Source organism: Pygoscelis adeliae, unplaced genomic scaffold, assembly GCF_000699105.1.
Source record: "Pygoscelis adeliae isolate BGI_AS28 unplaced genomic scaffold, ASM69910v1 Scaffold63, whole genome shotgun sequence".
NCBI classification, from domain to species: domain Eukaryota; kingdom Metazoa; phylum Chordata; class Aves; order Sphenisciformes; family Spheniscidae; genus Pygoscelis; species Pygoscelis adeliae.
Genome location: NW_008824414.1, coordinates 7740984 through 7753098, shown reverse-complemented (window position 1 = coordinate 7753098; position 12115 = coordinate 7740984). Strand labels below are relative to the sequence as shown.

The following is a 12115-nucleotide window of genomic DNA, read 5'->3' as shown; positions in this document are numbered from 1 at the left end:
GCGAGCCACCCTTAGCACACATCTCATCTACCTGGGGGACCTTTATCGCTGAGGATTGGTCCCGGAGTAGGAAAAAGCAGATGGAGTTATCCCAAATTTAATCTGCAGCACTCATCCGTACTTTTTTCCTTGCACAAAGGGGCAGAGCTCCGCTGACTTGGAGACGATTTGTCAGTTTATACTAAGAACAGACCCAGCTCAGACGAACCTCCACAGCTCTGCTGCGAACTGTGCCTGGCAAACCAGAAACTTGCTCAGACGTTGCTGCACGTTATCGCGACTTCCGACTTGACCCGCGCGAGGCTGTCCGAGCAGACTGAAGCCCTCTGTGCACGGGGAAAACCGAGGTAGCTCTCGCTGTGCCCTTGGCAGCGCCACGCTGTGCAAGCGAGCATTACTCCCTGTTGTAAAGGGAGTGCTTAGTGACACCACCTTTGAGCAGGCTGCTCCAAACGCAACGTAAGAGTTTTAGTGACACCCCAAAAAGCCCTTCTAGCAGACGAAATATTTAGAAAGCCAAGGCTAAGCCTGCACATTAGCAAAGTCTGAGTGCGAAGGTACAAAGGGTTACGAACTTCACTCCAGCAGCAGCAGGTCTGCCGGTCAGAAACCCAGGGGAGCAGAGCCAGGTTGTTCTCTCCAGCAGAGTAAGCGTGGGGTGGAGAGAAAACAGTGACATCTGGAAGACCACGGGGGTGCCTTATTCAGCAAAGCACCAGTACGTGCGTCAGCATCTACCTCAATGCAGCAAAGCCCTTAAAAGTCGCGCAGAGGAGAGCCAGGTTTGCCAAAGCCAGGCCTAGGCGTGGAGCTGGAACCCGCCGCTCCTGGAACGCGGGAAGACGGATGGGCTGCAACGTTCACAACCTGCACAGGGGCAAGAAGAAATCGCAGGGCAATCAACAAGAAATAATTTAATTCCAACTATCTGTGGCACCTTCTGTTATACCCACAACCTCTCACATCTTGTCTGAGAGGGTGCCGGGCCTTACCTTTCCAGGGTTAGTCGCAGGGCTTTGACTCCCTGGCATTTACGCCCTCTGCCCGTGCATCGCAGAAGGACCATCCTGGCTTTTCAAAGCATGAAATAATTCAGTTTCTGCTTAGCTTAGAAGGGACCAGAGGCTGGCGTCACAACCACTGAGCACAAAGGGAGCAAACTGCATACAGCCATCAATTTTCTCTTTTACAAACACCCGTGAAGGCTGAGAAGCACTGGAAAGCATCTGCTATAGCTGTCCTCAAAGGGCAGACAGAAAAAGGGGAACTTGCTGTTTTTAAAAGGTCCCTCCGTTCAACGTTTGACATCAGAAACATGCCAGTGAGGCAGCACGATAGCTCAGCTGAGCAGGGGCCGGGCAAAAGACAGACCAAGGTCCTGCAAACGGCAGCGGTAAGAGCTGAGCCCCAAAGGATTTCTGTCCCTGTGTGGAGCGGGGAGGGAATTACAGCGGGGAAGGTGGCCTTCACCCTTCCCGAATAGACTCCGGCAGACGCTGTCCCTCTCTTGCTCAGGTCAGTGGTCGCCTGAGGACAGGTACAGACTCGCCAGCCTCTCTGTACGTGAGGTGGTTCGATGCTCGGAGTAACTCAGGGACAGGGGCTGAGTGCCAGCAGGAAAAACACAGGAGCGGGGTTTATCCTGCAGGACCGTACCTGGGGCAACCCTGGCCCAACCAGGACTGTCTGCAAGCGTCAGGAAAGATGCCTTGCTCTGCCACCTACTTTTTGGTAACCTGTTCTCCAGGGAACTGGGTGAATTTTCAACTGAGACATGCCAACAAGCATTCAAACAGGAATATGCCAGAAATGGCAATAACAAATAAAGCTTTCCACGCTCACCTGTTGACATTTTGTTAGGCAATTCAATTCCACCCCCACCCCCCCCAATAACTCCTTGGTAACTCACCAAAGCCCCTTTACTTGCAGAGTGTTGTCCAGGTCTCTTTCAGCCTTCAGCTGAAGCAACCTTGAACACGCTACAGAACCACTCAGTGCCACACACAACCCCTAGCTATATCGGCTGGGAGCCCCCGCAGGCAGTTTGCTAATGCCGAGAGACATGGTTTTGGGCGGCTTGGCAAGCCATCCCTTTGCCTCCTGTCCAAAAGGATGACAAAACTTATGCTATGACATTTCTGGTGGAAAAAGTAATTAGGAAATTGTCATCAAGTCAGTCAAATATCCCTCCACGCCATTAAAACTTGGACATTGCAAAATGGAGATTAATTCTCTCCCACGACAGCTATTAACATGCAAAGGTTGAAATCAGCCCCTACATTTTGTTGCCTGTTCTGCACCCAGAACCACACGCGTTCTCGTATCCCAGTAACACAAACGGCGTGAGGACAAGACGGCAGCAGTGCAGAAAGGCGTGTGCACAGGGAGCAGCAAGAGTAACCACCAACATTCCTCCCATTTCACTTCAAAGATAGACAGCTATGTTAAAGAGAAAAGCTTATAGTATAACACGCTCCCTGGGCTTTCACACCGATTTAATTGTAGCTCAAAACATTTAAAGCTAAGCATTTTTTAACGCCCTTCGCTTCAATGGGACTCAGGTTTCTCCCTAAACCAACAGTAATATCTGCCCACGCCCAGTGCATCCACACTTGGACTTCTCTGGTCAGCTCCCTTACTTCTCCTGGTGAACTCGATACGGGATCATTTTGAATCCAACTGGCTAAGAACTCCTGCGTCGATCACAAAAACCTCTCCCACCAAAATATACCTGTTTCCAATCCCAGCTGCTCCTGCAAAAGCTTCAGCGGAGCTCCAGGATTTGCAGAGCTGTGTACATCCGAGACACTGACCCAAGAGGTGAAAACTCCGTTAAGTGTAAAGGAGCCTCTGCAGCACACAGAGCTCGTTTGCACCGCATAAACACGTACGCCACACAAGACAACGTTATGGACCGACAGCAGCGCGTCACGCGCGTGGGGTATCATAAACAGATTTTCAACACTTAACATGCATTCAAAAAAACAAAAAACCCTAAGATTTCCAAGCTGTATGTTCAGCAAGCATTAAAACAAAGTTTCTTCTCCACTTCCTCTTCTGCTATAAAATTGCTCGTTCACCTCCCTACTGCAGATCTACGTCGTCTTTCTCTGCATAGCCCATTAACTAATTAAGAATAATTTTCTAAATATAAACCAATTTAAAATAAAATGAATAAAAACAGAAAAACACAAAAATCAGTGAAAATGAAAATGTCAAAAACAAATAGAAATCAAAGAAATTTATTTCCATCAACAAAAATACAGAATACAAAACGATACTGGTCCCACCCTCTGAACGTACTGAAGACGGGCACAGGTTGCTGCAACCCTAAGCAAAAGCTTCGCTGCTAATTCATAAGGACCTCCATTTGCACCAGTCTTGCGTTCGTGTCTCCCGATGTTCTGTAAGGGATCATTCCAGCAAACGTTATCAGTGCACGAGCTTGAGATCGAAGTTGCTAAAAACAGAAAAATAAAGTACAGTTACTGTAGTGTCAAAAACCCACAATGAAAGCTGAGTTAGCCATGAGGTGAACACTTGCCTTTTCAAACAAGTTAATGTAATCTTTATGTCTCAGAGCTGCTCTCTGGGTAATGTATCTCTGCATTTGGAAGGAAATCAAATTATTTCCTTTTCCAACCATTAAAGGCATATCGAGTTACCCTTTTGCTTAAAAAAAGAAAAATCCCATTTATTTAGAATTACCCAAGAAAACACATTTTCAGCAACGTGGGGTGTTGCTGCACTGCAGCAATCTTGTAATTTCTGCATGAAGTGGGTTTTCCCAGGGCAACAGGATTCTTTCCCACCTTGCAAAATATAAAGTTGACCCTGCTGAAATGCAGCGTTAACATTCTCAAAGCAGAAGGCACTAGAAACAAACCGGTGGTGCCACAGGCACCTGGAGGTCTCCAGCATCACCTACAACATACCGACATCCTTAAAGGCTCTTCATTCCCTAACACAATGAACGCAGATGTAACCAAGTACATTCAGAGACCTCTGCCTAAAGTAACCAAACCCCTTCTTGCGCACCAGAAGGCTACGTAAGAGCTGAAGGAATTCAGGAATAACTTGTTTCGTTTGTTAAAACCGTTAGTAAATGAAAAGGAAAATCATTCCGATAACTGGCAGAGGTCAGGAGAATACAGAGAGCCCGAACCTTTACGGAAAACTGTGCAGACTGATTGTTTTGATTGCTCACAGCGTTTCCTTCTTAAATATTAAGCATCTCTAAATTACTGTACTAGAAGATCCCACTGTTCAAATCTTCCTTTAATTTACTGACTGCTGGGAAAGCTGAAGCAGCTTTGGTTGCTGTGGGCACGCTCCCTATCTCTCACACACATACACACAGCTGTACGTGTATAAAAGCCCCAGGAAAAAGTACTCAGCTGGGAACACTTACAAACACCATCCCTCATGCCCATCTGAGCAATTCTACCCCTTTTTCAGGGTGATGTTAAACCAGTCAGTTATTCAATGGCGACAGAGGAGCTTTAGAAGCTGATAATGGAAAAGCTGGGATGCTCATCTGTTTGTTTCAAGACACTGTCTAAATGCTACTGCTTCAGCTGTGCAAAAAACCTTCAGCTTTACACATGGGGCAGGAAAGTAAGTTTTCTTTAGCACTGAGATCACAGCCATTTAATTTTCCGTTTCCATTATCCTGTCTGAAGGAAAGCCGTGACTGTCTGCGAAGCCCATCGGCCTGGCTGAAATACAGAGCAGAGTTCCCACCTTGCGCTGTATTCCCGTCTGGCCGAGGATGGATGAGCAGCTGGAGCTGCAAACGGCACAGCCAGCGATGCAGTGGGAGGCACTCCTCCCTTCCTGAAGCGCCGCAGCTGAGGAACGCCGGGAAGCAGCGCAGCACGTCAGCGGGCCTCTGGAGTAAGCAGCAAAACTGAGACTGACCCAATTGCAGAAAGCTCCCAGGACAGTTTCCCTGGCTGTAAGTTACCACCTACTTAACACCAACGTGTTGGCCGCTTAACAAGGTGGCCTGAAAATTGCTTGTACGATTCCAGTCACAGTCAACACTTCTTCTAGTCTGCTTCCAAATCTGTTACACAGCGAGGTCATGTAATTATGTCTGACCTGCTACTTTGTCAGTGGAGGTCAAAACAGGTGGTAGATGAAAAAAAAAAGCATGTCAAGGTGTCTGACTCTTTGGAATTAAGATATTAAGAGACAAAAACTCTCACCGTGACTAAGAAAGGCTTAGGAGCAGTGCAAGTTACTGTTCCCTTTACCTTTTCGGTAGCAGTGATACTAGAGCTGGTCTATTTTTAAAAATCAAAACAACATGATAGTTTGCAATACTTCAGGAAGAACGAACAGAGGTTTGCAGAGGTTAAGAGCGGCCTGGAGGTCTAGATGTTCTATTGGCTGTAATTACTTAATGAATGTTAAGAGTCACTTGCGATTTAAAATAAGACCACAAATAAATAAAAAAAAGAATTCCATTCCTTTCATGACCTAATTTCACCACCGAGACAATGCCCTTGGGCTGCTCCAGAGAGTTCGCCACCCCGGATCGGGGCAGGGAGCATGACATTGCTGTCATGCACTCACAGCATCTGGGTCAGGGCTGTCGCCGCAGCCATGGTTTCCGGCACTGCAGTCAGGGCTCGGTGTGATCTCTGCCCGAAATCTGACAAAATGGATCAGGCCAAGTGGGACAGGACTTTGCTCTCTCATTCCCAAAACTAATTAATGTATATACATTTAAAAAAAAAAAAAGACTCAAACCACAGCTTAGGTAATTTCATTTTTTGAAATAAACAAAATGTATAAAGTGCCAGCTCCGACTCCAAACCTGATAATTTCTAAATAAAGCCCATTTCATCTCCAAAGTGGGACAGGAGACGTTCCAGCAGAGAGCATTACTGGGTTCGGGGGGCTCCAGAAGTACTACTCCTCTCCATCCTGCCCTTGCTGTCGGGTCCACACTATTCCTGCCAAAGCCCATCTACTCCCTAGGCATTACAGCAGGATCCCGCTTAGAGCAGTCAGCAGACCAGTGCTTGCCACCGGAGGGCAAAGTCAAGAGCCATGTGTTCCTACTCTGCGGGACTCTGTTCCCTGCTACGTGGAATAAGCCTCAGACTTATGAACAGCTACTATCTCATGTTTTCAAATCCTTCTGATGAACAGAGGGATTTGAATCTGTCTGCTCCCGTGGACCTAGAGAAAGCCCAGGGATTTCAAAGACCTATTCAAGGAAAGGTCATTTTTCTCTTGCACTGCCTACTGGGCAATGGGCTGAGATTGTTAAAGCTTCTGGAAGAGCCTGATTTCCCCTAAAATTTGCTTCCCTGTGAAAAAAGGAAAAGTTGCCTTTCTCCAGAGAAGTTCAGAAGAAAAATTCTTGCCAAGCACAGCCTGCAGAAGCTCGTATCTGCTGTCTCTGTTCAGGTGAACGGGGAGATTTTGCTGAAGAAACACCTCTCTTCTCACATTTGAAATGCCCTCATTTCTTCCCACCACTAAAATTCCCCGAGTTGCTGCCCAGACAGGGAAACTGAAGTGATCCAGATTCCTTGCTCCCGCAGCCTTGGAGGAAATTCTTCAGGGTAAGAAAGAAGGGGAACACAGGCTAAAGCTATTCTTACCCTGCTTTCATGTGCCCACACCTGATATTTTTCTGTTTGTGCAAATCTTTAGGCAGCCGGGAGTTACAGGGCTGTAGATTTTTTTTCTCCCTAGCTAATCCTACATTAGCAGATTTGTGCTCCCTTCTGACAGTATGGTCACACAGCTATTCTCTTATCACCTCCCTGACTGCAGAGGCGGCAGGCACTTGTCCCCTCTGACAGTTAAGCGCAGCTTTTATTGCACACAGCAGCCAGAGATCCCTGACTCAGAAACCCCGTGTCTCCAACACCACTGATACCCTGCTGCCATGAGATCCCACCACAAGGCCAGAAGCTTGATTAACAAAACTCAAAGCCTGAAAAAAGAAAACTTTCAAGGGTTTTTAGCAAGGCACACCATCAGCTGATCTCCACAGCTGTAACAGCACGAGAGTGCAGAGCACGTTTATGAAGCACGCTCACACTGAGCACACTGGTAACAGGCACGCTGTTGATATGATACGATGTCATGGTGGCTTCCTTCTACACAAACTCCTGCCAGCAAAGCTGCTGATCCCATCGCCAATCAGCCCAACAATCTTCGGTAGGCCACAGTCATGGTATTCATACTGAGATGACACCTGACAGCATTACACCCCTACGGAGATGGTAAACGCTTCTATGTAAGGCACAAGACTGAAATCACAAAACCAAAATAAATGGCTCACTTGGAAAGCAAGGAGCTAGGGCTGTTTGCTCAGGTCAACCTTGTGAACACACAGAGCAGGCAACAGATTGCATTAGCCTGGGACGTCTTCACACGTGCAGAATTTAAGGTGGGAGAAGCCCAAGCACCATGCACCCTTCTCCAGTGTTGCCAGCCTAGAGTACAAGCGTAGCTGCAAGACAGGATCCTGTAGCTCATACACAGACTGTACCAAAAGCCTTTCATTTTCTGATGTAATTTAAAAATGCTACCGAGACTTTTACCAATATTGCAATTTACAGATCAAAGGCACTTTTGCAGATGACTAAAGCCTGGAATAAAGCTGGCTTGTGGCCCGAGTTGGTTTTCATTCTCAAAAGGAGTTGATACTTATTTCCTAATCTGTAAGACAGGATGAGTGGTTTGGCCTTGGTTTTCAAGTGCCTGTGGCAGCTTTAACTTAAGAGCTACAAGACCAAACCTGATGACAGCTAAGCTGAGAACCCTTCTGCTCAACACAGCACATTGACAGGCAAGTGCCCACAAATCTGGCTGTGCCCTTTAAGTGGCACCTATTTTGAGGCTTCCTGAAGGTGTAGGCTCCTATCAGTGGGCGAGGGAAATGCTTCAGCACCAACTCTAGCAGTGAAGTCAAACCCACCGTTGTCAGCCATTTAAACCAGGCAGCCAGACCCAAGCACCACCGCACCTGGAAGCTGCCCGCTGCTGCGGAGGCAGCAGAACAACACTGGCAAACTGCTACAGCCATTCACCAAGTGAATGCACTTGAGCATCTTGGTGTATTGCCCAAGGACACTTTGAACACATCAGCCGTGCCACTACAGAAGCAAGCCAAGGAGAGGAGTCAAGGAAGGCCCTTCCACCAGAAATCTGTTTTGCACAAACCGGGCACTAACTCAAATGAAAGGAGTGGAAATCAGGTTCTTGAAAAACAACAGCTCAGTTGTCAAGGCAGCAACACCAACCATCCTAGAGACACTGCACTGTCCGCATCTGTTAACTATTTAAGATCCCACCAAGAAGCAAACTGAACACTTGTTTTGTCTTGCTAGGAGGTGGATATATAGTGTAATATATCTTAATTAGCTCAATACCATTTAGAGCAATGTCCTTTCTTTACATAAAGCTGGAAGTTATGAGAGACTAGTCTGAAGACTAAGTAACTGAGCAAGCTGAGTAGTCTAAGACTCTAAGTAACTGAGCAAGTCAAAAGCGAAGACCATTAGATATTCACAGTTATTTGAAGCCCAAACCCTTGAAATCGGGGAAAAAGGAAGTAGGAAAACTTGTGAGACAGTGAGGATTATAATCTTACCGAATCTCTGTCTTCCATTACCCGCTGGGGTCTGGCAGGAGTGGCTGGGCTTGTGCCTTTCATCCTCTTATACTGGGTGAATAAGATATTCATGGTTGCAAGCAGGACCTCAGATAAATTGTGCCTGATCTACACAAAGAAGGGGGAAGAAAAAAAAGACATCTTGCAATGAAGAGCAGGTTGACAGAATCATTACCCTTGCTATATGACATCAGAAAACCAAGCAATGGTTGATATGGTTGATATTTACTCAGAGTCATACATTTAATGGTTACCCCTGCTGTGACTGCACCACCTGGCAAAAAAAAGTTACCCAGAGTTTTGAGACAGACGTGCATAATAGCTGCACCTTCATGTCTGATAGCAACAGTTCAGATAAAACCCAAATCACCTGAATACAAAAAAACCTCCAAAGCACCCAAACACACACAAACACTGTCTAAAAGAGAAGTGTCACCCTCCAGTTAAAGCAGTTCAAGAGCAATAATAGCCTTCCATTATGCTTCATAGGCTTCATCTGCTAATACCCAAATACATGAGTCCCTCCGATACGGAGGGAAGGAAACGCAAGACCCTACAAATGTTCGGTGAGCATTAAGAGCACAGAAGAACTAAGTCAGCAAAACAGTTGAAAGTTTTCAATATTCCAAATTCTTGAATCAAACTCAGTAAGTTCAGAGAGATTCAGATCTGCAGATGCCTTCTGCAAAATGGAGACAGGATTTATGGGTAGGGAATTTTAGTGCTCCAAAGAGCACTAAGGAGAAAAAGTTGCAAGCCAAGAGTCTACTTGTACGAATGCAAAATAATTCCATCCTATTTCCCCATTAAAGAATGAGAACAATGAGATGACAAGGTTTTAAAATTCTTTTAACAAAGCAAAAGGCTTTCAGAAGCTAAAACCAAGAGACATCACTTACTTCATCACTGAAATTCCGGAAGGCAGCAACTCTCTCTTCCACACAATCTTGGCTAAGAGGTACAAGCTTTAGGCGTTCAATAATCTTCGAAAAGAAGAGCAGGCATCAGGGTAGATAATCAACGTTCTATGTACCATACACTAATAAAGTATGTTTTTGAAGTGTTAATGAAATGCTCCTGATTCCATTCAAGAGAAATCATTTCATTGCTCTTTATTGGTTTATCTCCTCACTTTGTTGAGTAGCAGGAATATTTTGTTCAATGTCTACAAAATAGCTCCAGAAAGATCTTCCTGATTATCAAGCAACAGGGAAGAAACACAATTTTAAAATTCCTACAGCACTGCAGCACCTTCTAACTCATTAAATATAATTCTTTAAGTGATGTTATTTGAGACATTCTGGGCTTTCAAGGGCATTAGGAAGGCTGCACTTCAAACAGAACTCTTCAAACTTACATCAAAGGCCCTGTCAATGTGACCGGCGTGATATTCATCAAAAAACGTGATTAAGTCTAGCAGAAGGTAGAACGTAGAGTCAACGGATTTCTTTGCACTTATCCCCTGAGCTTTGTACCTGAAAGAAATTGTTTTACAATTTTATTGTGCAAAATGGCAATCATTTGTAAACGTGCTCTTGCAATTCTTGCAAGCCAAGACATCAAGCACAAGGACAGAAGGCATCTGACAAAGGACAGCTTTAATTTTCCTTAACCAGGAGGCAGAATTTTCACAGGTTGTGGCTTTTTAAAAATATTTTTATTCACTCCTAGTTTTCCATCAAATCCAACATTTGTTTCCTTTTAGATGTTTAAACCTCCCATATTTGTGGGGAGAACAGTGATAGGAACCAGAGACCTGCAAGGCAAGCGCTGTACAAGCATGTTCTAACGCGCTGTTTTACAGCGGACAGTTCTCCAGCACAACTGCCTGCTTCAGGCAAGAAGTTAAGACTTAAAAATGGATTAGATGCTTTTGCATGCTCTCTCTAGCTACACTTGCTAGGAGATGAATTGGAGGGCCGTCTGCTCTCACTCCTAATATATTGCATAAGGTCAGAAAGGAGCTCCTTCCTCAAGGTTAATAGTAAGAGCGGTCAAGTGCATGGTACACACCATGCACTGTGCTGCTGCTGCAGAGGAGGAAGCTAGGTAGCCTCTCGGCCTTTTCTGTTGGGTGTCTCCCCTGTTCCAAAAACATCACAAGAACGCACAGGAGGAAAGCTGCATCACTACAGTACTGTCTGCAGTATGGTACGTGAAGAAAAGCCCTGTATTACATTTAATTGGCAAGAAGATGAGCTCATCAGAACCGTTCTGCCTTTGCAGTCATGAAGGTTTGCAGCTGTAAAGTGGCATTATTGAACAGTAATACTTAGCACTCATACAAATCAAAGCAAGTAGCAAAACAAAGCCCATTACAGCCTTTGCTCAAGCTTAAACTCAAGCCATAGGTTTAATTCTCCTTAATATCTGCTACCAAAGGAGTCGCTCACCAAGTCAATACAGCACCCATTTTCACTCAGTCTGCAGGCTGACTAAATAAAGGAAAGGCTGACTGAAGGAGTGACTGGCAAATGCCACTTGTCAAAAGAAGAAAGGCAAAGGCCTCTGACTGAAATCAATACATTTCTGTATTTGTCTTCCCAATTTCAAAGTGCTGGCAAGCGTGCTTGGTTTATTTTTATTCTCTCCCCGCCAGAATTTTTGAAGAAAAGCAGTAAGACGTTTCTCGCAGGTACCTGCATTTTGCTCTAGTGAAATATAGGAATTGTCCATGGCAGTCACTGTGACAAGACGCACCACAAGAAGATGATTTAAAAAAATCCCAAAGCTATTTTGCAATTACAACCTTTCAGAAGCAGGTTATTCCTAATTTCTAGCTGCTAATGAATCTTGAGCACTGAAGTCTCTCAAACACGTATCCTAATTAGCACACGGACACTGCAGGTGACAGTCCTTTTGGTCACTTCCATTTCTCTCTCTTTTCTAAACACCACATGGCACTTTCCTAAAGTAACAGGCTGTGGAAATGAGGTCCGCTGGTTACATTAGCCATATACACACCTCAGCTTAAATGTTCCCTTTTTAGCTTTCATTAAAGCAGCAGTGAATCACTGGTTTTGTAGTTCTCTCAATACTATTTCAAACAAGTGAATTGTGTGCAATGATTCTGCAACTGTTATGATATTTTGCTTTAGAAATGATCTAAACCATACAATTCATTATATTTATTGCTCCTTAATAGACTCCATCTCCAGCTGGCAATCCTGCAATTCCCTCTTCCTGTTTCACCTACAGATAAAGCTTCTTGCCAAATTCACCTGACCTGCCCCTGAAGATTACGTTTCTGGTTTCAGTACTGCAAGCCATCACCAGCAGGGTAGGGTAAATTCTGACGCCTATTCTGTCTTCCTGAATACATTGCTGTGGGTGCCACAGTCCAGCCAGCAGAAACAAAGTCAGGAACTAATACCCACTGAACTGACAGTCCCAGGTCAGGTCCAGGTGGATCACCCAGTCCTGCCCCCTTGTCTTACCTCTCAGCGATGGAATGGGCCATGTTCTTCAACC

At 45.3% G+C, this 12115-nt stretch overlaps 1 protein-coding gene across 1 annotated transcript in view; it reads right to left on the bottom strand.

Annotated features, from left to right (window-relative positions):
• Positions 1-3226: 3226 nt before the first annotated feature.
• The window catches only part of NUP93 (nucleoporin 93kDa), a 78640-nt gene continuing 69751 nt past the window's right edge, over positions 3227-12115 (bottom strand). Inside the window, 5 exon segments of the mRNA XM_009320824.1 lie at positions 3227-3460; positions 8624-8752; positions 9544-9627; positions 10002-10119; positions 12082-12115. The exon segment at positions 12082-12115 is cut by the window's right edge and continues 37 nt beyond it. Coding sequence (XP_009319099.1) covers positions 3350-3460; positions 8624-8752; positions 9544-9627; positions 10002-10119; positions 12082-12115 — 476 coding nt within the window. The 3' untranslated portion in view covers positions 3227-3349.